We start from the raw sequence: 27176 nt of genomic DNA on the forward strand, positions 1-27176 counted from the left end.
CGAGTCCTGGCACCCACAGATCTAAAACGCAAACACGTACGATAGGGTTTCTTGGGATTTGTCCCTTAGGTGAGCAGAATAAGGAATATGCAGAACGTATGCTGATCATCAGAACACCCTCAATACTGGGAGGAGAACATGCAAACGTATTTATTTAGCACACGCAGTGTGATTTATCAACACTAAAACTACTCTTTCACACAAAGAAGATTCTACATCAAAACAAGTACCGTATTTTTCGGAGTATAAGTCGCACCGGAGTATAAGTCGCACCTGCCGAAAATGCATAATAAAGAAGGAAAAAAACATATGAGTTGCACTGGAGCCCGGCCAAACTATGAAAAAAAACTGCGACTAATAGTCCGAAAAATACGGTGTCTATTTATTATTATTCCGCCGCAAAACTTTGGCGCGCTCCACAGTCCACAGTTTTTATCCGATTGGAACCGTTCGAGAATCAAAATGTTCGGTTCGACCGGGAATCATGAGCTCCCCAAAAACTTTTTTTTTTTAAATATCCCAGAATTTCCCGTTTTCGGGGTCATTTTTCCCATTGAAAATGAATGGGCCGTTTTACGAACGTGCACAACTCCCACATTTCTCACCCGATTAGATTAGAACCGTTCCACCACCCACACACTCCACTCACCTTGGACAACCAAACTACCATTTTTCCAAGTTAAAAAAAATTCCAGGAATTTCCAGAATTCCCGGTTTCTCAGAGCCCTGTTTTACCTCTTTCGGGAAAGTTTTTACAGTCCACATTTTGCAACTGTTTTTGACCATTCTACCTTCAAAACATTGTTTTTAATTGAGACAACGAAACTACCATTTTTCTTTTCGTACAAATTCCCGGTTTTCCCAAAATTCCAGGAATTCCATCATTTCGAATTTCATACTGTTATTTCAACTGATTCAAAAAAATCTAACACCAGCCCATTCATATCATCTAAAACAATATAATATCAATATTTTCAAAAATTCCCGGTTTTACCAAAATTCCCAAATGCCCAGGGAATGAATGGGAAAATTTCTCAAAATTGTTCACTTTTTTCAAACCCGAATCTGACATTGTAACCATCCACCCACACTGCTCTTCACATATATCAAACACAAAACATGTTTTCCCTTCACCAAAATTCCAGGTTTTCCCAGAATTTCAGGTAATTTTCTCCCCTTTGACAATGACTGGGAAATATACAATCAACTGCATAGCCCACATTTCTCACCCGATTAGAACCGTTCCACCACCCACACACTCCACTCACATTAGACAACCAAACTACCATTTTCCAAGTTTAAAAAAATTCCAGGAATTTCCAGAATTCCCGGTTTCTCAGAGCCTTGTTTTACCTCTTTCTGGAAAGTTTTTACAGTCCACATTTTGCAATTGTTTTTGACCATTCTACCTTCAAAACATTGTTTTTAATTGAAACAACGAAACTACCATTTTTCTTTTCGTACAAATTCCCGGTTTTCCCAAAATTCCAGGAATTCCATCATTTCGAATTTCATAGTGTTATTTCAACTGATTCAAAAAAATCTAACACCAGCCCATTCATATCATCTAAAACAATATAATATCAATATTTTCAAAAATTCCCGGTTTTACCGAAATTCCCAAATATCCAGGGAATGAATGGGAAAATTTCTCAAAATTGTTCACTTTTTTTCAAACCCGAATCTGACATTGTAACCATCCACCCACACTGCTCTTCACATATATCGAACACAAAACATGTTTTCCCTTCAGCAAAATTCCAGGTTTTCCCAGAATTTCAGGTAATTTTCTCCCCTTTGACAATGACTGGGAAATATACAATCAACTGCATAGCCCACATTTCTCACCCGATTAGAACCGTTCCACCACCCACACACTCCACTCACCTTGGACAACCAAACTACCATTTTCCAAGTTGAAAAAAATTCCAGGAATTTCCAGAATTCCCGGTTTCTCAGAGCCCTGTTTTACCTCTTTCTGGAAAGTTTTTACAGTCCACGTTTTGCAACTGTTTTTGACCATTCTACCTTCAAAACATTGTTTTTAATTGAGACAACGAAACTACCATTTTTCTTTTCGTACAAATTCCCGGTTTTCCCGAAATTCCAGGAATTCCAAAATACCCATTTTAAATGGGTATTTTTAATAAATATATAAATTCATACTGAAAAAAATCTAACACCAGCCCATTCATATCATCTAAAACAATATAATATCAATATTTTCAAAAATTCCCGGTTTTACCGAAATTCCCAAATATCCAGGGAATGAATGGGAAAATTTCTCAAAATTGTTCACTTTTTTCAAACCCGAATCTGACATTGTAACCATCCACCCACACTGCTCTTCACATATATCAAACACAAAACATGTTTTTCCTTCACCAAAATTCCAGGTTTTCCCAGAATTTCAGGTAATTTTCTCCCCTTTGACAATGACTGGGAAATATACAATCAACTGCATAGCCCACATTTCTCACCCGATTAGAACCGTTCCACCACACACTCTACTCACCTTGGACAACCAAACTACCATTTTCCAAGTTAAAAAAAATTCCAGGAATTTCCAGAATTCCCGGTTTCTCAGAGCCCTGTTTTACCTCTTTCTGGAAAGTTTTTACAGTCCACATTTTGCAACTGTTTTTGACCATTCTATCTTCAAAACATTGTTTTTAATTGAGACAACGAAACTACCATTTTTCTTTTTGTACAAATTCCCGGTTTTCCCGAAATTCCAGGAATTCCAAAATACCCATTATACTGTTATTTCAACTGATTCAAAAAAATCTAACACCAGCCCATTCATATCATCTAAAACAATATAATATCAATATTTTCAAAAATTCCCGGTTTTACCGAAATTCCCAAATATCCAGGGAATGAATAGGAAAATTTCTCAAAATTGTTCACTTTTTTCAAACCCGAATCTGACATTGTAACCATCCACCCACACTGCTCTTCACATATATCGAACACAAAACATGTTTTCCCTTCACCAAAATTCCAGGTTTTCCCAGAATTTCAGGTAATTTTCTCCCCTTTGACAATGACTGGGAAATATACAATCAACTGCATAGCCCACATTTCTCACCCGATTAGAACCGTTCCACCACCCACACACTCCACTCACCTTGGACAACCAAACTACCATTTTTCCAAGTTAAAAAAAATTCCAGGAATTTCCAGAATTCCCGGTTTCTCAGAGCCCTGTTTTACCTCTTTCTGGAAAGTTTTTACAGTCCACATTTTGCAACTGTTTTTGACCATTCTACCTTCAAAACATTGTTTTTAATTGAGACAACGAAACAAACATTTTTCTTTTCGTACAAATTCCCGGTTTTCCCAAAATTCCAGGAATTCCAAAATACCCATTTAAATTCATACTCTTATTTGAACCGATTCAAAACAAATCCAACACCAGCCCATTCATATCATCTAAAACAATATAATATCAATATTTTCAAAAATTCCCGGTTTTACCGAAATTCCCAAATATCCAGGGAATGAATGGGAACATTTCTCAAAATTGTTCACTTTTTTTCAAACCCGAATCTGACATTGTAACCATCCACCCACACGGCTCTTCACATATATCGAACACAAAACATGTTTTCCCTTCACCGAAATTCCAGGTTTTCCCAGAATTTCAGGTAATTTTCTCCCCTTTGACAATGACTGGGAAATATACAATCAACTGCATAGCCCACATTTCTCATCCGATTAGAACCGTTCCACCACCCACACACTCCACTCACCTTAGAAAACCAAACTACCATTTTCCAAGTTAAAAAAAATTCCAGGAATTTCCAGAATTCCCGGTTTCTCAGAGCCCTGTTTTACCTCTTTCTGGAAAGTTTTTACAGTCCACATTTTGCAACTGTTTTTGACCATTCTACCTTCAAAACATTGTTTTTAATTGAGACGACACAAACATTTTTCTTTTCGTACAAATTCCCGGTTTTCCCAAAATTCCAGGAATTCCAAAATACCCATTTAAATTCATACTCTTATTTGAACCGATTCAAAACAAATCCAACACCAGCCCATTCATATCATCTAAAACAATATAATATCAATATTTTCAAAAATTCCCGGTTTTACCGAAATTCCCAAATATCCAGGGAATGAATGGGAAAATTTCTCAAAATTGTTCACTTTTTTTCAAACCCGAATCTGACATTGTAACCATCCACCCACACGGCTCTTCACATATATCGAACACAAAACATGTTTTCCCTTCACCGAAATTCCAGGTTTTCCCAGAATTTCAGGTAATTTTCTCCCCTTTGACAATGACTGGGAAATATACAATCAACTGCATAGCCCACATTTCTCACCCGATTAGAACCGTTCCACCACCCACACACTCCACTCACCTTGGACAACCAAACTACCATTTTCCAAGTTGAAAAAAATTCCAGGAATTTCCAGAATTCCCGGTTTCTCAGAGCCCTGTTTTACCTCTTTCTGGAAAGTTTTTACAGTCCACATTTTGCAACTGTTTTTGACCATTCTACCTTCAAAACATTGTTTTTAATTGAGACAACGAAACTACCATTTTTCTTTTCGTACAAATTCCCGGTTTTCCAAAAATTCCAGGAATTCCAAAATACTCATACTGTTATTTCAACTGATTCAAAAAAATCCAACACCAGCCCATTCTAATAATCTAATACAATATAATATCAATATTTTCAAAAATTCCCGGTTTTACCGAAATTCCCAAATATCCAGGGAATGAATGGGAAAATTTTTCAAATCTGTTCACTTTTTTCAAACCCGAATCTGACATTGTAACCATCCACCCACACTGCTCTTCAAATATATCGAACACAAAACATGTTTTCCCTTCACCAAAATTCCAGGTTTTCCCAGAATTTCAGGTAATTTTCTCCCCTTTGACAATGACTGGGAAATATACAATCAACTGCATAGCCCACATTTCTCACCCGATTAGAACCGTTCCACCACCCACACACTCCACTCACCTTAGACAACCAAACTACCATTTTCCAAGTTTAAAAAAATTCCAGGAATTTCCAGAATTCCCGGTTTCTCAGAGCCTTGTTTTACCTCTTTCTGGAAAGTTTTTACAGTCCACATTTTGCAACTGTTTTTGACCATTCTACCTTCAAAACATTGTTTTTAATTGAAACAACGAAACTACCATTTTTCTTTTCGTACAAATTCCCGGTTTTCCCAAAATTCCAGGAATTCCATCATTTCAAATTTCATACTGTTATTTCAACTGATTCAAAAAAATCTAACACCAGCCCATTCATATCATCTAAAACAATATAATATCAATATTTTCAAAAATTCCCGGTTTTACCGAAATTCCCAAATATCCAGGGAATGAATGGGAAAATTTCTCAAAATTGTTCACTTTTTTCAAACCCGAATCTGACATTGTAACCATCCACCCACACTGCTCTTCACATATATCAAACACAAAACATGTTTTCCCTTCACCAAAATTCCAGGTTTTCCCAGAATTTCAGGTCATTTTCTCCCCTTTGACAATGACTGGGAAATATACAATCAACTGCATAGCCCACATTTCTCACCCGATTAGAACCGTTCCACCACCCACACACTCCACTCACCTTAGACAACCAAACTACCATTTTCCAAGTTTAAAAAAATTCCAGGAATTTCCAGAATTCCCGGTTTCTCAGAGCCTTGTTTTACCTCTTTCTGGAAAGTTTTTACAGTCCACATTTTGCAACAGTTTTTGACCATTCTACCTTCAAAACATTGTTTTTAATTGAGACAACGAAACTACCATTTTTCTTTTCGTGCAAATTCACGGTTTTCCCGAAATTCCAGGAATTCCAAAATACCCATACTGTTATTTCAACTGATTCAAAAAAATCTAACACCAGCCCATTCATATAATCCAATACAATATAATATCAATATTTTCAAAAATTCCCGGTTTTACCGAAATTCCCAAATGTCCCGGGAATGAATGGGAAAATTTTTCAAATCTGTTCACTTTTTTCAAACCCGAATCTGACATTGTAACCATCCACCCACACTGCTCTTCACATATATCAAACACAAAACATGTTTTCCCTTCACCAAAATTCCAGGTTTTCCCAGAATTTCAGGTAATTTTCTCCCCTTTGACAATGACTGGGAAATATACAATCAACTGCATAGCCCACATTTCTCACCCGATTAGAACCGTTCCACCACACACTCTACTCACCTTGGACAACCAAACTACCATTTTCCAAGTTAAAAAAAATTCCAGGAATTTCCAGAATTCCCGGTTTCTCAGAGCCCTGTTTTACCTCTTTCTGGAAAGTTTTTACAGTCCACATTTTGCAACAGTTTTTGACCATTCTACCTTCAAAACATTGTTTTTAATTGAGACAACGAAACTAACATTTTTCTTTTCGTACAAATTCCCGGTTTTCCCAAAATTCCAGGAATTCCAAAATACCCATTTAAATTCATACTCTTATTTCAACCGATTCAAAACAAATCTAACACCAGCCCATTCATATCATCTAAAACAATATAATATCAATATTTTCAAAAATTCCCGGTTTTACCGAAATTCCCAAATATCCAGGGAATGAATGGGAAAATTTCTCAAAATTGTTCACTTTTTTTCAAACCCGAATCTGACATTGTAACCATCCACCCACACGGCTCTTCACATATATCGAACACAAAACATGTTTTCCCTTCACCGAAATTCCAGGTTTTCCCAGAATTTCAGGTAATTTTCTCCCCTTTGACAATGACTGGGAAATATACAATCAACTGCATAGCCCACATTTCTCATCCGATTAGAACCGTTCCACCATCCACACACTCCACTTACCTATGGCAAGTTAAAAAAAACCCAGGAATTCACAGAATTCCCATTTTCCCAAAGCCCTATTTTCACCTCCCCTGGAAAGTTTTCCATGAGAAATTCCCAAATGTCCAGGGAATTGCCATACAAATGAATGGGAAAAATCTCTCAAAATGTTTCACTTTTTTCAAACCCGAATCCGACCTTTCAACCATCCATCCATCCATTTTCTACTTTTCACATATATCAAACGCCAAACATGTTTTCCCTTTACCAAAGATTCCAGGTTTTCCTGGATTTACCAGGAATGTTCTCCCCATTGACAATGAATGGGAAATATACAATGGACTGCAAATCATCCAATTTGAACCGTTCCAACATCCACACACTCCTTCCACCCTGGACATTCAAGCATAGGGCATTCGTGAGGTGAGCAGTGAGCAGCAGCGGTGGCCACGCCCGGGAATAATTTTTTTGGTGATTTAACACCCAATTCCAACCCTTGATTCTGAGTGCCAAGCATTTTATACCATTTTTATAGTCTTTGGTATGACTCGGCCGGGGTTTGAGCTCACAACCTACCGATCTCAGGGCGGACACTCTAACCAAGGGTGATGGTGTGTGTGTGACAATCATTGGTACTTTAACTTTTTAACTTAATTCTCATGCAATTCCTACCAGAATTGCAAACTGTAGTTATTGAAGCAATATGGTTGTCAAAGTTAAGCATATTTGTGATTTTTGATCTTTTGTGAGGACACCAAATGGACTTGTCTGTGCGTGCGCAAACATGATAGTTCCAATTGTCGTTGTTGTTTTGGCTTATTAATCAATAGAAAATTGATCCATCACCTTATGTTTGTTTGATTTACAGTTCTGTATAGCACTTCATATTGTGTTTATACTGTATTGTTCAGTAAAATATGGACTTTTGTCAAGTCTAAAGCCCATTATTCATATTGATATTGTTTTTTATGGAGAAATTTGCTTCACTATACAAACATTTCTAATTACAAGCCCTGTTCTAGAACCATGTGTATGTATTTAGTTCATCCAGAAAGGACGTGCAAACTGGCGGTTGTGCAGAAATATCTGAGACTGGAGGTGGTCGTCTTACACATGTTTGTCAACATATATGGACAGTAGAAAATACAAATACTACACGTCGTCCATTCAGCAATATCATTTTATAATTTTATTTTTTTTCATTTACATATTGTGGAAGTTGCTTCCTCGCAGTCCCACTGTCAGACACGGCACAGGAGCCCACCGTGCAGGTTTTAACAAGGTTTCTAACGATCATATGTTTTTCACAAAAGTTTTCTCTCACAGAATGTGACTTTTCAGTCACGTCCGTATCCTCTCTCCCTTTCTGCTCCCGGCTACTTACTGTTAAAGACAACAGATGATTAGATTAACTCGTACCACCTGTGACATGTAATCACCTGCCTGCTGTGTCTCGCCGTCAGCACTGTCTGATGGTGCTCTGTCCTCAGCACCATGGACAGAGGCGGTGACCTTTGCTCCTGCAGGCAGCGCTGGCTACATCGCCCTCCACACACATATTATCATATTGTATCTCCCATATAAAAAAAAAACGTCAGGCAAAGTGCATTTACTTGCGTTTGGATCATTCCAGACGCATGATTGTGCTGCGGTGTTGTGATGTTCTACCACCTCTCTACAAAAAATAGTTTTGGTTGTCTAGATCAGTGTTTCTTTACCCTAGGGCCGGGTGCCTGTTGTTGTTTCTCGGCGATACTAAGTTGTAAGAACCTACTCAGTGGCCTAGTGGTTAGAGTTTCCGCCCTGAGATCGGTGGGTTGTGAGTTCAAACCCCGGCCGAGTCATACCAAAGACTATAAAAATGGGACCTGCTTGGCACTCAGCATCAAAGGTTGGAATTGGGGGTTAAACCACCAAAAATGATTCCCGGGTACGGCCACCGCTGCTGCTCACTGCTCCCCTCACCTCCCAGGATCAAGGGTAATGGGTCAAATGCAGAAAATAATTTCGCCACACCTAGTGTGTGACAATCATTGGTACTTTAACTTTAATAAACTTTTCCACCACTTGTCGCAATAATGACATTGTCAAACAAAGTAAAGTCATCAGGAAGTTTAAGCACAAAAATTATGACTAAAATACATAGCACTTAAATTTCAATTCATTTAAGAATGATATATATTATTATCATTAACTATTCATCGTTGTACACTTGGTAAATCACACACAGCACGGCCACTAATTGTATAGTTTGCACACGCTATTTAGCGCTTGGTATTTGGATCTTAGTAGATCAGAACTTTTGAGTTGAGATACTTTTTTTTAACCTGGAAACTGTCATTAGTCTTATGTGGTTCGTTAGTTTTGTTGGGACACAAATGGACCTTTATTTTCAAATAAACGTTTGTGCCAATCGACGCAAATCCCATAGGGGTGATGGAAGGATGGTCAGCATCAGAGCTGCGGCCCGCCACCATGGCCCCCCACTCCCTCCCCTCTGTTGCTAGATATCTCGAGATGTACGTTGTAATATGTATATGTGCTTTGCTATGGAGGTTTTTTCTCACTCCAGACTAGGCCCAGTCTAGATTGTATTTTTTTACTCATCCTTTCCCCAGCGTTGACCTTTTTCCCATCTTTTTTTCTCATCTAGTCTTGAAGGGGTTTGTGCTGAAAACAAAGTTTCGTTGTACTTGTGCAAAGACAATAAAGACCTATCCTATCCTAAAGGTTCAAATTGTGTTTCCTTTCAGCAGAAGCATGGAGAGGAAGCAGTTCTTCAACGGCAAGAAGAAGTTCAACATGGACCCCAAGAAGGTGAGCCGCTTTCAGCGTTGCTAGAACCGTTCCCTTGTCATTGCAAACATTCGTACAGCGAGGACTTCCTGTTGACGTCGTCACGCGTCAGAGCTTGTGGTTTCCTCCCCGCAAGTTTCCAATAGGTACATGAAGCGTGTTTGTCGGACGGAAACATGGGACTGAAATAAACCGCGTGAGCTTTAAATGTTTTTGGGTTTGGTTAAAAAACGCTGAAGAAAGTGCAAATAATGTGAAAATGTCTTTGGAACGTTTGGAAAAGAGACGTGACTTTTAGAATGTGTGTAAGTGGGAGCAGTGGTCGCATCGATGTAAATATCAATAGTTGCCATACCAAGGTTGGTATCGGATTGAAATCAAAGATTTTGTTGCAGTTTCTCTTTTAGAATTGTTCACTTCTGATATGATAAATAGTGGATATATTAGGTGTTAAACTTGTTTTCATTGAGGGCCACATGGCAGTTATGGCTGCCCTCAGAGGGTCGCTTGTAACCGCTAATAAATACATTTGCATTTAAATATTATTCATATATGTATGTATGTATGTATGTATGTATGTGTGTATACATATATACACACATATATGTATATGTGTGTGTGTATATATATATTTATGTGTGCACATAAATATGTGTATGTGTTTGTATGTGCATGTGTATATATATATATATATATATATATATATACACATATATGTTATGTGTGTGTGTATATATATATTTATGTGTGCACATAAATATATGTATGTGTATGTGTTTGTATGTGCATGTATATATATATATATATATATATATATATATATATATATATATATATATATATATATATATGTGTATATATATATATATATATATATATATATATATATGTATAATGTGTGTGTGTGGATATAATGTGTGAATATGTATATACGTGTGTGTATATATACACATATGTGTGTGTATATATATATATATATATATATATATATATATATATATATATATATATATATATATATATATATATATATAAATATGTGTGTATAGATGTATACATATGTGTGTAAACATTTATGTGTGTGTGTGTGTATATATGTGAGTATATATATATACATATACACATATATGTGTGTGTATATATATATATATATATATATATATATATATATATATATATATATGTAAATATATGTGTGTATGTATTTATATGTATGTATTTATGTATGTATATATGTTTATTAATGTGTACCGTATTTTCCGCACCATAAGCCGCCCTGGGTTATAAGCCGCGCCTTCAATGAACGGCATATTTCAAAACTTTGTCCACCTATAAGTGTTATAAGCCGCATCTAACTGCGCTAAAGGGAATGTCAAAAAAACAGTCAGGTCAGTCAAACTTTAATAATATATTAAAAACCAGCGTGATGTGGGCGCGCATGGAGTCGTATATCAACATGGACGGAGCTGCGTGAAAAAAGCCACCCGGCCTCTTCGCGTAAACTTCCCTTAACCACTCGCTCATCTTTTCTTCATCCATCCATCCCTTCGAGTTAGCTTTTATGATGACGCCGGCTGGAAAGGTCTCTTTTGGCAAGGTCTTCCTTTTGAATATCACCATGGGTGGAAGTTTCTGGCCATTAGCATGGCAAGCTAGAACCACAGTGAAGGATGACTTCTCATTCCCTGTGGTGCGAATATTCACCGTACGTGCTCCCGTTGTATCCACAGTGCGGTTCACAGGAATATCAAAAGTCAGTGGAACCTCGTCCATGTTGATAATGTTCTCTGGCCGGATCTTTTTTTCAGCTATCTTGTTATTACAATATGCACGGAAAGTAGCCAGCTTTTCTTGAAAGTCTTTAGGCAGTTGCTGTGAAATAGTAGTCCGTGTGCGGATGGAGAGATTGCGTCTTTTCATGAACCGGAAACCTGTCGCTTAGTAGGAGCCATTTTGTGGTCTTTACAGATGTAAACACACAAAGGAAATGAAACGCAATATCCGCGCGCTTCTTCTTCTTCTACGGGGGTGGGTGGTTGCTTACAGTAGAAGAAGAAGCGCTTCCTGTTCTATGGGGGCGGGTGCTTACCTTGGCGGTTGCTTGCCGTAGAAGAAGAAGCACTTCCTCTTCTACGGGGAAAAAAGATGGCGGCTGTTTACCGTAGTTGCGAGACCTAAACTTTATGAAAATGAATCTTAATATTAATCCATATATAAAGCGCACCGGGTTATAAGCCGCACTGTCAGCTTTTGAGTAAATTTGTGGTTTTTAGGTGCGGCTAATAGTGCGGAAAATACGGTATATGTATATACGTGTATTTATGTATATATACTGTATATATATACATGTGTGTGTATATATGTACAATATATATAAATATGTGTGTATATATGTATACATATGTGTGTAAACATTTATGTGTGTGTGTATATATGTGGGTATATATATAGATATGTGTGTGTGTATATATGTGAGTATATATATACATATGTGTGTGTATTAGAGATGCGCGGTTTGCGGACACAACCGCGGAGTCCGCGGATAATCCGCGGGTCGGGCGGGTGACATGACGAAAAAAATAGATTTTAAATAGATCGGGCGGGTGGCGGTTGAACCAATTCGTAAATATATATACATAGTTAAATGTTGTTACCCACATACGAAAAACGAGCAGCACTCTTTGAAACAGGCAATTATTCATCAGGCACTGCAGCACACCACAACACAACACAACAGAAAAAAAAAAAAAAGATGGCAACGCCGGCAGCAAACGTGGTACACAACAAACTAAAAAAGGGAATACTAAAGACCAGGGAAAAAAAGACCAGCTATTTGCCTTGGCCAATAAATTGCATGTAATTTATTATTATTATTTATTTAATTTATTTTTGTTTAAATAGGGATGACATACATATGTTATTGTATAATTTAAGTTTGTGCGCGTGATTGACAGCATAAGGCTTATGAGGCACATTTTTTATTTATTTTTTTATTTCAACTTAAAAACGTATGAGCCTATGCCTAGAACATAGGCTATGTGTTTATCTTTATTTTCCTGCTTGTCGTTGACAATGGAGATTGTCTGATATTTTGTCATGGCTGCAGATCAATCAATAAAGGTTCATCTTTGTCGCGAAATTGTTCACTGCTTCACTGTGCACCCCGCCCTCGTCCCTATTTGAGCATTATAACGTTAACAAGTTAATATTCATTTAAATAAATTCAGAACATTTTTTTTACCTAACGAAAATATAGGCCTAGTCTTTCTAAAACATTTTTTTAACTTCTTAAAAGCATCGTTCTGCTTGCTGGAACTGCGCACACAATGATCTGAGGGCATTGGCAACAATAGTAAACACTTTCTTAATGGAAATGACAATAATACTATAATAATGATAAATAATATTATCACGCTTTGAATGTCTCTGCTGCATTGGATCAGTCTCCTTTCTTTAACAGGCAAAAGCTTTCTAACCTCACTAATGCCTTGCATCGTCTATATTAGATATATAACAACGGGCGGGTGGCGGGCGGGTGTGGTTTTGATAAAATGTTAGTTCGGGTGGATGGCGGGTGGATGACGACTTTTGTGATGTAGTTGCGGATGAAATAATTGCCTATCCGCGCATCTCTAGTGTGTATGTATATATATATATATATATATATATATATATATATATATATATACATGTGTGTGTGTGTGTGTGTGTATATATATGTAAATATAAGTATATATGTGTGTATGTATTTATGTATGTATATATGATTATTAATGTGTATATGTATATACTTGTGTGTATGTATGTATATATATATATATATATATATATATATATATATACATATATATATGTATATATAAATATGTGTGTAAACATTTATGTGTGTAAACATTTATGTGTGTGTGTTTGTGTGTATATACTGTACATGTATGTGGGTATATATATATATATATATATATGTGGGTATATATATATGTGTGTGTGTATATATGTGAGTATACATATACATATGTGTGTATATATATACATGTGTGTGTATATTTATGTAAATATAATTATATATGTGTGTATGTATATATATATATGTATGTATGTATTTATATGTATGTATTTATGTATGTATATATGTTTATTAATGTGTATATGTATGTGTATATATATATGTGTATATGTATGTATATATGTGCATATACATATATATATATATATATATATATATATATATATATATATATATATATATATATATATATATATATATATATATATATATATATATATATATATATATATAATGTGTGTGAATATGTAAATATGTGTGTATATATGTATAATAATAATGATTTTGGTTAATTATTATTTTTCGAAAAGCTACAAAAATCCAGTAAAATTCAAAAGGTCTCCGTTAAAAAAAGTTTTTAAAATAAGTCATACATTACTCTTTTTTTACCTTTAACGCCTAAATCTATAAATCAACTTCAGATCAATCCTTCCATAAGTTTTTGTATTTTTATTTTTTTAATGCCCCTTTTGTCATATAAAACTTTTTTAAATTTTTTTTTATGGCAAACACACAAAGTTCTTTTTTTAATTTTTATTAGTTTTTGTATTCATTTTAGGGGTAGTTTGGCAACACTGGAGTAGTCAAGATATGCTGAATATCCCCTCAATGTCGTCCAACCTTACAAATGGATGATTAAAAACTCCCACATCTTCTAAAGTTGACCTCGCTGTTAGCACTTCCAAAGCAGAACAGGATGTGATTTTAGGGAATCGTAAGTGCAGAAGTTTGTTGGCGTTTACACAGGCAGCAAGATGAGATCATGTCAAGGAAGACCTCCACCAAGGCTTTGCATGTCGTCTGTCGATTAATTTTTTTAAATAGATTTTTACAGCTGGTTTAGAAATGCTCAAACTTTCCACTGAGGGCCACAGACTGACAAATCAAAGTATGCGGGGCCAGTATGGTCATTTCATTTTCAAAGCCAGTGCAATAGATTTTTTTTCAAAGAACTAGAAAATGCAATTTCTGTCGGAATTTCGTGTGAATGGTGAAGAACAGAGGCCAAACTGAAAGGCTAGTAACAAAAATATAAGCAAAATGTGTTTCAAAACGCTAACATGCTAACAGTACTATGCTTACAGTTAGCATGAATGAAACACCAAAATAAATGACACTGAGGTGTATACCTGCCTAAATTTGCTAAAGATGCCAGCATGCTAATGTTAGCATGTATAAAGTACCAAAATATGTGGTATATACCTAATAAAATTAGCTAGAAAAGAGATCTAGCAAATTAATGTTAACATGCTAAACACATTTTTTGACGCTGAGGTTGATACCTGAAAAATTTGCAAAAAAGTTAGCATGCTCACGATTGTGCCGCGGACCGCTAAAAAATGAGCTCCAGGCCGCACTTTGGACACCGCAAGTGTGGGAACTGGATCCATAGACCAACAATACTTTGCATTCACATTGGTGGCAAATGCCATCTAAAGACGCAAAAACACAAAACATATAAACAGAATTCAACAAAGTGTGTGTGTGTGTGTGTGTGTGTTTGTGTGTGTGTGTGTGTGTGTGTGTGTGTGTGTTCAGGGTATAAATTACCTGGTGGACAACAAGCTGTTAAGCAGAAGCGCTGGATGCATCGCAGAGTTCCTCTACAAGGAGGAAGGACTCAACAAGACTGCTATTGGAGAGTTCCTGGGAGAAAGGTGAGGAAGAGCGTGGGGATGAAGAGTGTGGGGATGTAGAGTGTGGGGATGACGACTGGTAGATGAAGAGTGTGGGGATAAAGAGCGTGGGGATGAAGAGTGTGGGGATGAAGAGTGTGGGGATGACGACTGGTAGATGAAGAGTGTGGGGATGAAGAGTGGGAATGACGACTGGTAGGTGAAGAGTGTGAAGGTGAAGAGTGTGGGGATGAATAGTGGGAATGACGACTGGTAGGTGAAGAGTGTGGGGATGAAGAGTGTGGGGAGGAAGAGTGTGGTAGATGAAGAGTGTGGGGATGAAGAGTGTGGGGAGGAAGAGCGCAGGGATGATGAGCGCGGGATGAAGAGCGTGGGGATGACGAGTGTGGGGATGACGACTGGTAGATGAAGAGTGTGAAGGTGAAGAGTGTGGGGAGGAAGAGTGGGAATGACGACTGGTAGGTGAAGAGTGTGGGGATGAAGACTGTGGGGAGGAAGAGTGTGGTAGATGAAGAGTGTGGGGATGAAGAGTGTGGGGATGAAGAGTGCAGGGATGATGAGCGCGGGATGAAGAGTGTGGGGGATGACGAGTGTGGGGATGACGACTGGTAGATGAAGACTGTGGGGGTGAAGAGCGTGGAGATGAAGAGTGTGGGGATGAAGAGCGTGGGGATGAAGAGTGTGGGGATAAAGAGTGTGGTAGATGAAGAACGTGGGGATGAAGAGTGTGGTAGATGAAGAGAGTGGGGATGACGACTGGTAGATGAAGAGTGTGGGAATGAAGAGTGTGGGAATGAAGAGTGTGGGGATGAAGAGTGTGGGAATGAAGAGTGTGGGGGATGAAGAGTGTGGAGATGAAGAGTGTGGAGATGAAGACTGTGGGGATGAAGACTGGGGGTGAAGAGCGTGGAGATGAAGAGAGTGGGGATGAAGAGTGTAGAGATGAAGAGCAGGTGGATGAAGACTGGTAGATGACGAGTGTGGGGATGAAGAGAGTGGGGATGAAGAGAGTGGGGATGAAGAGAGTGGGGATGAAGAGTGTGGGGATGACGAGAGTGGGGATGAAGAGAGTAAGAATGAAAAGAGTGGGGATGAAGAGAGTGGGGATGAAGAGAGTGGGGATGAAGAGAGTGGGGATGAAGAGTGTGGAGATGAAGAGTGTGGGGATGACGACTGGTAGATGAAGAGTGTGGGGATGAAGAGTGTGGGGATGAAGACTGGTAGATGATGAGAGTGGGGATGAAGAGAGTGGGGATGAAAAGAGTGGAGATGAAGAGTGTGGGGGATGAAGAGTATGGGGATGAAGAGTGTGGGGATGACGACTGGTAGATGAAGAGAGTGGGGATGAAGAGTGTGGTAGATGAAGAGTGTGGGGATGACGAGTGTGGGGATGACGACTGGTAGATGAAGAGAGTGGGGATGAAGAGTGTGGGGATGAAGACTGGTAGATGATGAGAGTGGGGATGAAGAGTGGGGATGAAAAGAGTGGAGATGAAGAGTGTGGGGGATGAAGAGTATGGGGATGAAGAGTGTGGTGATGAAGAGTGTGGGGATAAAGAGTGTGGGGATGAAGAGTGTGGGGATGAAGAGAGTGGGGATGAAGAGTGTAGAGATGAAGAGCAGGTGGATGAAGACTGGTAGATGACGAGTGTGGGGATGAAGAGAGTGGGGATGAAGAGAGTGGGGATGAAGAGAGTGGGGATGAAGAGTGTGGGGATGACGAGAGTGGGGATGAAGAGAGTGGGGATGAAAAGAGTGGGGATGAAGAGAGTGGGGATGAAAAGAGTGGGGATGAAGAGAGTGGGGATGAAAAGAGTGGGGATGAAGAGAGTGGAGATGAAGAGTGTGGGGATGAAGAGAGTGGGGATGAAGAGTGTAGAGATGAAGAGCAGGTGGATGAAGACTGGTAGATGACGAGTGTGGGGATGAAGAGAGTGGGGATGAAGAGAGTGGGGATGAAGAGAGTGGGGATGAAGAGTGTGGGGATGACGAGAGTGGGGATGAAGAGAGTAAGAATGAAAAGAGTGGGGATGAAGAGAGTGGGGATGAAGAGAGTGGGGATGAAGAGAGTGGGGATGAAGAGTGTGGAGATGAAGAGTGTGGGGATGACGACTGGTAGATGAAGAGTGTGGGGATGAAGAGTGTGGGGATGAAGACTGGTAGATGATGAGAGTGGGGATGAAGAGAGTGGGGATGAAAAGAGTGGAGATGAAGAGTGTGGGGGATGAAGAGTATGGGGATGAAGAGTGTGGGGATGACGACTGGTAGATGAAGAGAGTGGGGATGAAGAGTGTGGTAGATGAAGAGTGTGGGGATGACGAGTGTGGGGATGACGACTGGTAGATGAAGAGAGTGGGGATGAAGAGTGTGGGGATGAAGACTGGTAGATGATGAGAGTGGGGATGAAGAGTGGGGATGAAAAGAGTGGAGATGAAGAGTGTGGGGGATGAAGAGTATGGGGATGAAGAGTGTGGTGATGAAGAGTGTGGGGATGAAGAGTGTGGGGATGAAGAGTGTGGGGATGAAGAGAGTGGGGATGAAGAGTGTAGAGATGAAGAGCAGGTGGATGAAGACTGGTAGATGACGAGTGTGGGGATGAAGAGAGTGGGGATGAAGAGAGTGGGGATGAAGAGAGTGGGGATGAAGAGTGTGGGGATGACGAGAGTGGGGATGAAGAGAGTAAGAATGAAAAGAGTGGGGATGAAGAGAGTGGGGATGAAAAGAGTGGGGATGAAGAGAGTGGAGATGAAGAGTGTGGGGATGAAGAGAGTGGGGATGAAGAGTGTAGAGATGAAGAGCAGGTGGATGAAGACTGGTAGATGACGAGTGTGGGGATGAAGAGAGTGGGGATGAAGAGAGTGGGGATGAAGAGAGTGGGGATGAAGAGTGTGGGGATGACGAGAGTGGGGATGAAGAGAGTAAGAATGAAAAGAGTGGGGATGAAGAGAGTGGGGATGAAGAGAGTGGGGATGAAGAGAGTGGGGATGAAGAGTGTGGAGATGAAGAGTGTGGGGATGACGACTGGTAGATGAAGAGTGTGGGGATGAAGAGTGTGGGGATGAAGACTGGTAGATGATGAGAGTGGGGATGAAGAGAGTGGGGATGAAAAGAGTGGAGATGAAGAGTGTGGGGGATGAAGAGTATGGGGATGAAGAGTGTGGGGATGACGACTGGTAGATGAAGAGAGTGGGGATGAAGAGTGTGGTAGATGAAGAGTGTGGGGATGACGAGTGTGGGGATGACGACTGGTAGATGAAGAGAGTGGGGATGAAGAGTGTGGGGATGAAGACTGGTAGATGATGAGAGTGGGGATGAAGAGTGGGGATGAAAAGAGTGGAGATGAAGAGTGTGGGGGATGAAGAGTATGGGGATGAAGAGTGTGGTGATGAAGAGTGTGGGGATGAAGAGTGTGGGGATGAAGAGTGTGGGGATGAAGAGTGTAAGGATGAAGAGAGTGGGGATGAAGAGTGTGGGGATGACGACTGGTAGATGAAGAGTGTGGGGATGAAGACTGGGGTGAAGAGCGTGGAGATGAAGAGAGTGGGGATGAAGAGTGTAGAGATGAAGAGCAGGGGGATGAAGAGTGTGGGGATGAAGAGAGTGGGGATGAAGAGTGTGGGGATGAAGACAGTGGGGATGAAGAGTGTGGGGATGAAGACAGTGGGGATGAAGACAGTGGGGATGAAGACAGTGGGGATGAAGAGAGTGGGGATGAAAAGAGTGGGGATGAAGAGAGTGGAGATGAAGAGAGTGGGGATGAAGAGAGTGGGGATGAAGAGTGTGGGGATGAAGAGAGTGGGGATGAAGAGTGTGGAGATGAAGAGTGTGGAGATGACGAGTGTGGGGATGACGAGTGTGGGGATGAAGAGTGTGGGGATGAAGAGAGTGGGGATGAAGAGTGTGGAGATGAAGAGTGTGGAGATGACGAGTGTGGGGATGAAGAGCGCGGGGATGAAGAGTGTGGTAGATGAAGAGTGTGGGGATGAAGAGTGTGGGGATGAAGAGAGTGGGGATGAAGAGTGTGGTAGATGAAGAGTGTGGGGATGAAGAGTGTAGAGATGAAGAGAGTGGGGATGAAGAGTGTGGAGATGAAGAGTGTGGAGATGACGAGTGTGGGGATGACGAGTGTGGGGATGAAGAGTGTGGGGATGAAGAGTGTGGGGATGAAGAGAGTGGGGATGAAGAGTGTGGTAGATGAAGAGTGTGGGGATGAAGAGTGTAGAGATGAAGAGAGTGGGGATGAAGAGTGTGGGGATGAAGAGAGTGGGGATGAAGAAAGTAAAAGGGAGAAGAAGATAATTCCACTTGTGCTTTTTCCTCAGAGACGAGCTCCACCTGCAGACCCTGAAGGCCTTCGTAGAACTTCATGAGTTCTCAGACCTCAACCTGGTCCAAGCACTCAGGTCAGACACCCCATCTTTATTTGAAGACGTGTAGCGAAGCCTGCTTTACTTAGTTGTACATGTTATTGTCGCGAAACACCCCACGATACAAGCTGTCATGTATAAAGGGGCGGGGCCAGCAGTGCAGTGTAGTGTTCTGATTGGTGGACAAAGAAGTTGTCACTTGAAGAACAAGAAGACGAGCTGACCCCGCCCTCTTGTCACATGACAGACAGTTCCTGTGGAGCTTCCGTCTGCCCGGCGAGGCCCAGAAGATCGACCGCATGATGGAAGCCTTCGCCAAGCGCTACTGCGATTGCAACGTCAGCGTCTTCCAGTCCACAGGTGAGCTCAGACCATGTCAGTCCAAGTCCTTCGGACTCACAAGCACCACTTCCTGTCTTGCTGTGTGCCAGACACGTGCTACATCCTGTCCTTCGCCATCATCATGTTGAACACCAGCCTGCACAACCCCAACGTGAGGGACAAGACCACGCTGGAACGCTTCGTCTCCATGAACAGAGGCATCAACAACGGCGAGGACCTCCCCCGCAACCTGCTCTCGGTAAAAACATGGACCGCCTCTTGGACATGCACCGCATTCCACTAACTTTCACGTCCTAGCATAATAGTACCACCACCATGCTTGACGGTAGGCGTGGTGTTCCTGGGATTAAAGGCCTCACCTTTTCTCCTCCAAACATATTGCTGGGTATTGTGGCCAAACAGCCCAATGTTTACATGTGTTATATGTATTTACTATATTAGTCATAGTTACATGTAATATATTTACTATATTAGTCATAGTTACATGTAATATATTTAGTTACTATATTAGTCATAGTTACATGTAATATATTTAGTTACTATATTGGTTATGGTTACATGTAATATATTTACTATATTAGTCATAGTTACATGTATTTAGTTACTATATTAGTCATAGTTACATGTAATATATATTTAGTTGCTCTTTTAGTCAAAGTTACATGTATTATATGTATTTACTATATTAGTCATAGTTACATGTAATATATTTAGTTACTATATTAGTCATAGTTACATGTAATATATTTAGTTACTATATCAGTCATAGTTACATGTAATATATTTTGTTACTATATTGGTTATGGTTACATGTAATGTATTTACTATATTAGTCATAGTTACATGTATTTAGTTACTATATTAGTCATAGTTACATGTAATATATATTTATTTGCTCTTTTAGTCAAAGTTACATGTATTATATGTATTTACTATATTAGTCATAGTTACATGTAATATATTTAGTTACTATATTAGTCATAGTTACATGTAATATATTTAGTTACTATATTAGTCATAGTTACATGTAATATATTTAGTTACTATATTGGTTATGGTTACATGTAATATATTTACTATATTAGTCATAGTTACATGTATTTAGTTACTATATTAGTCATAGTTACATGTAATATATTTAGTTACTATATTGGTTTGGTTACATGTAATATATTTACTATACTAGTCATAGTTACATGTAATATATTTAGTTACTATATCAGTCATAGTTACATGTAATATATTTTGCTACTATATTGGTTATGGTTACATGTAATGTATTTACTATATTAGTCATAGTTACATGTAATATATTTAGTTACTATATTGGTTATGGTTACATGTAATATATTTACTATATTAGTCATAGTTACATGTATTTAGTTACTATATTAGTCATAGTTACATGTAATATATATTTAGTTGCTCTTTTAGTCAAAGTTACATGTATTATATGTATTTACTATATTAGTCATAGTTACATGTAATATATTTAGTTACTATATTAGTCATAGTTACATGTAATATATTTAGTTACTATATCAGTCATAGTTACATGTAATATATTTTGTTACTATATTGGTTATGGTTACATGTAATGTATTTACTATATTAGTCATAGTTACATGTATTTAGTTACTATATTAGTCATAGTTACATGTAATATATATTTATTTGCTCTTTTAGTCAAAGTTACATGTATTATATGTATTTACTATATTAGTCATAGTTACATGTAATATATTTAGTTACTATATTAGTCATAGTTACATGTAATATATTTAGTTACTATATTAGTCATAGTTACATGTAATATATTTAGTTACTATATTGGTTATGGTTACATGTAATATATTTACTATATTAGTCATAGTTACATGTATTTAGTTACTATATTAGTCATAGTTACATGTAATATATTTAGTTACTATATTGGTTTGGTTACATGTAATATATTTACTATACTAGTCATAGTTACATGTAATATATTTAGTTACTATATTAGTCATAGTTACATGTAATATATTTAGTTACTATATTGGTTATGGTTACATGTAATATATTTACTATATTAGTCATAGTTACATGTAATATATTTAGTTACTATAGTAGTCATAGTTACATGTAATATATTTAGTTGCTCTTTTAGTCAAAGTTACATGTATTGTATGTATTTACTATATTAGTCATAGTTACATGTAATGTATTTAGTTACTATATTAGTCATAGTTACATGTAATATATTTAGTTACTATATTAGTCATAGTTACATGTAATATATTTAGTTACTATATTGGTTATGGTTACATGTAATATATTAAATTACTATATTAGTCGTAGTTACATGTATTTAGTTATTCGTCATAGTTAAATATGAAATTATGTGTTACTATAAGTTAGTACAGTCCAATATTTTATTTTTATTTTTATTATTATATTTATTATTGTCATTGATATTATCATCATCATAATCATCCATTTTCTACCGCTTGTACCTTTCGGGGTCATGGGCGGGCTGGAGCCTATCCCAGCTACACACGGGGGAATATTATAATAATATTAATAATAATAATTATAATTATTATTATTATTGCTGTTGTCATTATAAATGGAAAACATGTTTACATTTTTAGAAACTATACGAGAGCATCCGCAACGAGCCGTTCAAAATCCCGGAGGACGATGGGTTGGATCTCACGCACACTTTCTTCAACCCAGACAGAGAAGGATGGCTCCTAAAACTTGGTAATACAAATTATGGGTTATGATTAGTATGGGTTATGGTTAGTATGAGTCATAATTAGTATGGGTAATGATTACTATGGGTTAGGGTTAGTATGGGTTATGATTAGAATAGGTTATGGTTAGAATGAGTTATGCTTAATATGGGTTATGGTTAGTATGGGTTATGATTAGTATGGGTTTCGCTTAATATGGGTTATGCTTAATATGGGTTATGGTTAGTATGGGTTATGATTAGTATGGATTATGCTTAATATGGGTTATGGTTAGTATGGGTTATGATTAGAATGGGTTATGCTTAATATGAGTTATGCTTAATATGGGTTATGGTTAATATGGGTTATGATTAGTATGGTTAATGCTTAATATGGCTTATGGTTAATATGGGTTATGATTAGTATGGGTTATGCTTAATATGGGCTGTTGTTAGTATGGGTTATGATCAGTATGGGTTATGCTTAATATGGGTTATGGTTAGTATGGGTTATGCTTAGTATTTGTTATGCTTAATATGGGTTATGCTTAATGTGGGTTATGATTAGTATGAGTTATGATTAATATGGGTTATGGTTAGTATGGGTTATGATTAGTATGGGTTATGCTTAATATGGATTATGGTTGGTATGGGTTATGCTTAATATGGGTTATGGTTAGTATGGGTTATGCTTAATATGGGTTATGGTTAGTATGGGCTATGATGAGTATGGGTTATGCTTAATATGAGTTATGCTTAATATGGGTTATGGTTAATATGGGTTATGCTTGATATGGCTTATGCTTAATATGGGCTATGGTTTGTATGGGTTATGGTTAGTATGGGTTATGATTAGTATGGGTTATGCTTAATATGGGTTATCGTTAGTATGGGTTATGATTAGTATGGGTTATGCTTAATATGGGTTATGGTTAGTATGGGTTATGCTTAGTATGGGTTATGATTAGTATGGGTTATGCTTAATATGGGTTATGATTAGTATGAGTTATGATTAATATGGGTTATGGTTAGTATGGGTTATACTTAATATGGGTTATGGTTAGTATGGGCTATGATTAGTATGGGTTATGGTTAGTATGGGTTATGATTAGTATGGGTTATGCTTAATATGGGTTATGGTTAGTATGGGTTATGATTAGTATGGATTATGCTTAATATGGGTTATGGTTAGTATTGTCATGTCTGTGTAATCATGTTTTGTCTTAGTCATGTTTTGTTTAGTTTCTGGCTTTTTCACTCCCTTGTCTGGTCACCATAGCAACCATTAGTTTTCACCTGTCACGTCACGCACCTGTTTCACGTTTTGAGTCACGCACCTGCTTTCACTAATCATGTCCATAGTATTTAAGTTCAGTGTTTTTCAGTTTGTTTTTCTGACGACCTCGCACCCCATACCGCACCACATTTATGCTCTGTCCATTCCTCTATGATCCTGCTTCATGTCCCTTGTCACAGTAAGTTTTGGTTCCATGTTTATAGTCTTTTTGTTTTTTCATAGTTTATTCTCCGCCACTGTGCGCGCTTTCATTTATTCCTTTTTTTTGATATATTAAATAAATCATGTACCTCCATTCCCGTCTCGCACGAGCCAACTTTCCGTTGCATCCTGGAAAAGCAAACTCCCAAGATCAAGTCCTGAAAGTAGGTCGTCAGCAGACCCGCTTTTCCGCACCTGAGTTGGACAATTTGGATGAGGCTTCTTGGGCGGTCCTGTGCGCGATGGAGGAGGAAACGCGGCGCTACTCCTCCATGGAGTATAGAGACTTCATTTGGTCCCAGGACGACACAGCGTCACCTCAGCAGCGGAAGCGCCGCTCCCGACGAAGGACGTCGGGTAGAACTTCCGTGAGCCTGCAGGACACGCAGTTTCCACATGCCCCTCCCCCTCCGGGCGGAAGCAAGCACCAGCCAGCCCGTCTTCGCCCGGATGACGTCAAAGACCAGGATTTTTTTTTTCTGAATTCTTTTTCTTTTGATTCCCCGCTCCCCAGGACTCAAGCCACACCCAAGACACAAAACAATTTTTTTTCACCCACTCAATCCCAGGCACAAGAAAGACAATTTGGACAATTTAATGGGGAAGTTTCTGCCCTCCTCCGCCCACCCCTACAGAGAGTTCCAGACCGCAGGGAGCGCGTCTGGTATCCGCCCCTTGAGGGGGGGGCTAGGGCTGGGAATTGTTCAGGTGGGGTGGATCAGCATCACCTTGTCAAGCCACAGCCTCCCTCACGGCCGCCACCACCAGTCTTCCGACCTGTCAAGCCACAGCCTCCCTCACGGCCGCCACCACCAGTCTTCCGACCTGTCAAGCCACAGCCTCCAGCACGACCGCCCTCACCAGTCTTTTACCATGCCAAGCCGCAACCCCCAGCTAGACCACCTCCACCTGCACCAGTAGCTCCACGACGCCAAGCTCCGGTACCAGCTCCACGACGCCAAGCTCCGGTACCAGCTCCACGACGCCAAGCTCCGGTACCAGCTCCACGACGTCAAGCTCCGGTACCAGCTCCACGACGCCAAGCTCCGGTACCAGCTCCACGACGCCAAGTTCCGGTACAAGCTCCACGACGCCAAGTTCCGGTACCAGCTCCACGACGCCAAGCTCCGGTACCAGCTCCACGACGCCAAGCTCCGGTACCAGCTCCACGACGCCAAGCTCCGGTACCAGCTCCACGACGCCAAGCTCCGGTACCAGCTCACCAAGTCCAAGACCAAGACCCTCCACGCCAAGACCAAGACCCTCCACGCGAAGTCCAAGACCAAGACCCTCCACGCCAAGACCAAGACCCTCCACGCCAAGTCCAAGACCAAGACCCTCCACGCCAAGTCCAAGACCAAGACCCTCCACGCCAAGTCCAAGACCAAGACCCTCCACGCCAAGTCCAAGACCAAGACCCTCCACGCCAAGTTCAAGACCAAGACCCTCCACGCCAAGTTCAAGACCAAGACCCTCCACGCCAAGTTCAAGACCCGCCATGCCAAGACCAAGACCCACACCAAGACCAAGACAAAGACCCACACCAAGACCAAGACAAAGACCCACACCAAGACAAAGACCCACACCAAGACCAAGACAAAGACCCACACCAAGACCAAGACAAAGACCCACACCAAGACCAAGACCCGCCATGCCAAGACCAAGACCCGCCATGCCAAGACCCACGCCGAGCTTCGCCGCCTGACGTGCCACGCCGAGCTTCGCCGCCTGACGTGCCACGCCGAGCTTCCACGCCTGCAAAGATGACGACGCGCCTGTCTCCTCGTCGGCCACGGATATGGCCGCTACCTGGTCGCCCGCCACGCCAAGTGCGCCCACCTCGCCTGCTGCAGCGGCGTTCCACTCGCCGCCGCCACATGACTATGCCTCGATGGATTCGGGGCCACTTGGGCTGGCGACCCACCGCCATGTCCCCCTCCCGCCCTCCCATGACTCTTAAGTTTTTTCTTGGACATCTGGGATCTGTCTGTAAGGGGGGAGTTCTGTCATGTCTGTGTAATCATGTTTTGTCTTAGTCATGTTTTGTTTAGTTTCTGGCTTTTTCACTCCCTTGTCTGGTCACCATAGCAACCATTAGTTTTCACCTGTCACGTCACGCACCTGTCACGTCACGCACCTGTCACGTCACGCACCTGTTTCACGTTTTGAGTCACGCACCTGCTTTCACTAATCATGTCCATAGTATTTAAGTTCAGTGTTTTTCAGTTTGTTTTTCTGACGACCTCGCACCCCATACCGCACCACATTTATGCTCTGTCCATTCCTCTATGATCCTGCTTCATGTCCCTTGTCACAGTAAGTTTTGGTTCCATGTTTATAGTCTTTTTGTTTTTTCATAGTTTATTCTCCGCCACTGTGCGCGCTTTCATTTATTCCTTTTTTTTGATATATTAAATAAATCATGTACCTCCATTCCCGTCTCGCACGAGCCAACTTTCCGTTGCATCCTGGAAAAGCAAACTCCCAAGATCAAGTCCTGACAAGTATGGGTTATGATTAGTATGGATTATGCTTAATATGAGTTATGCTTAATATGGGCTATGGGTTATGATTAGTATGGGTTATGCTTAATATGGGTTACGGTTAGTATGGGTTATGATTAGTATGGGTTATGCATAATATGGGTTATGGTTAGTATGGGTTATGATTAGTATGGGTTATGGTTAGTATGGGTTATGATTTGTATGGCGTATGATTAGTATGGGTTATGCTTAATATGGTTATGGTTAGTATGGGTTATGGTTAGCATGGGTTATGATTAGCATGGCTTATGATCAGTATGGGTTATGCTTAATATGGGTTATGCTTAATATGGGTTATGATTAGTATGGGTTTTGCTTAATATGGGTTATGCTTAATATGTGTTATGATTAGTATGGGTTATGATTAGTATGGGTTATGCTTAATATGGGTTATGGT

At 39.6% G+C, this 27176-nt stretch overlaps 1 protein-coding gene across 2 annotated transcripts in view; it reads left to right on the forward strand.

Annotated features, from left to right (window-relative positions):
- Window positions 1–27176, forward strand: part of cyth4b (cytohesin 4b) — a 67981-nt gene that overhangs the window by 35547 nt on the left and 5258 nt on the right. For both annotated transcript variants that reach the window (XM_061984237.1, XM_061984235.1), the window contains exons 4-9: window positions 9571–9634; window positions 15216–15334; window positions 19636–19716; window positions 19928–20040; window positions 20112–20260; window positions 22656–22767. In XM_061984237.1, the coding sequence (XP_061840221.1) occupies window positions 9571–9634; window positions 15216–15334; window positions 19636–19716; window positions 19928–20040; window positions 20112–20260; window positions 22656–22767 (638 nt within the window). The remainder of the gene's footprint in view (window positions 1–9570; window positions 9635–15215; window positions 15335–19635; window positions 19717–19927; window positions 20041–20111; window positions 20261–22655; window positions 22768–27176) is intronic.

Source organism: Nerophis lumbriciformis, linkage group LG25, assembly GCF_033978685.3.
Source record: "Nerophis lumbriciformis linkage group LG25, RoL_Nlum_v2.1, whole genome shotgun sequence".
In the NCBI taxonomy this organism is placed as follows: Eukaryota; Metazoa; Chordata; class Actinopteri; order Syngnathiformes; family Syngnathidae; genus Nerophis; species Nerophis lumbriciformis.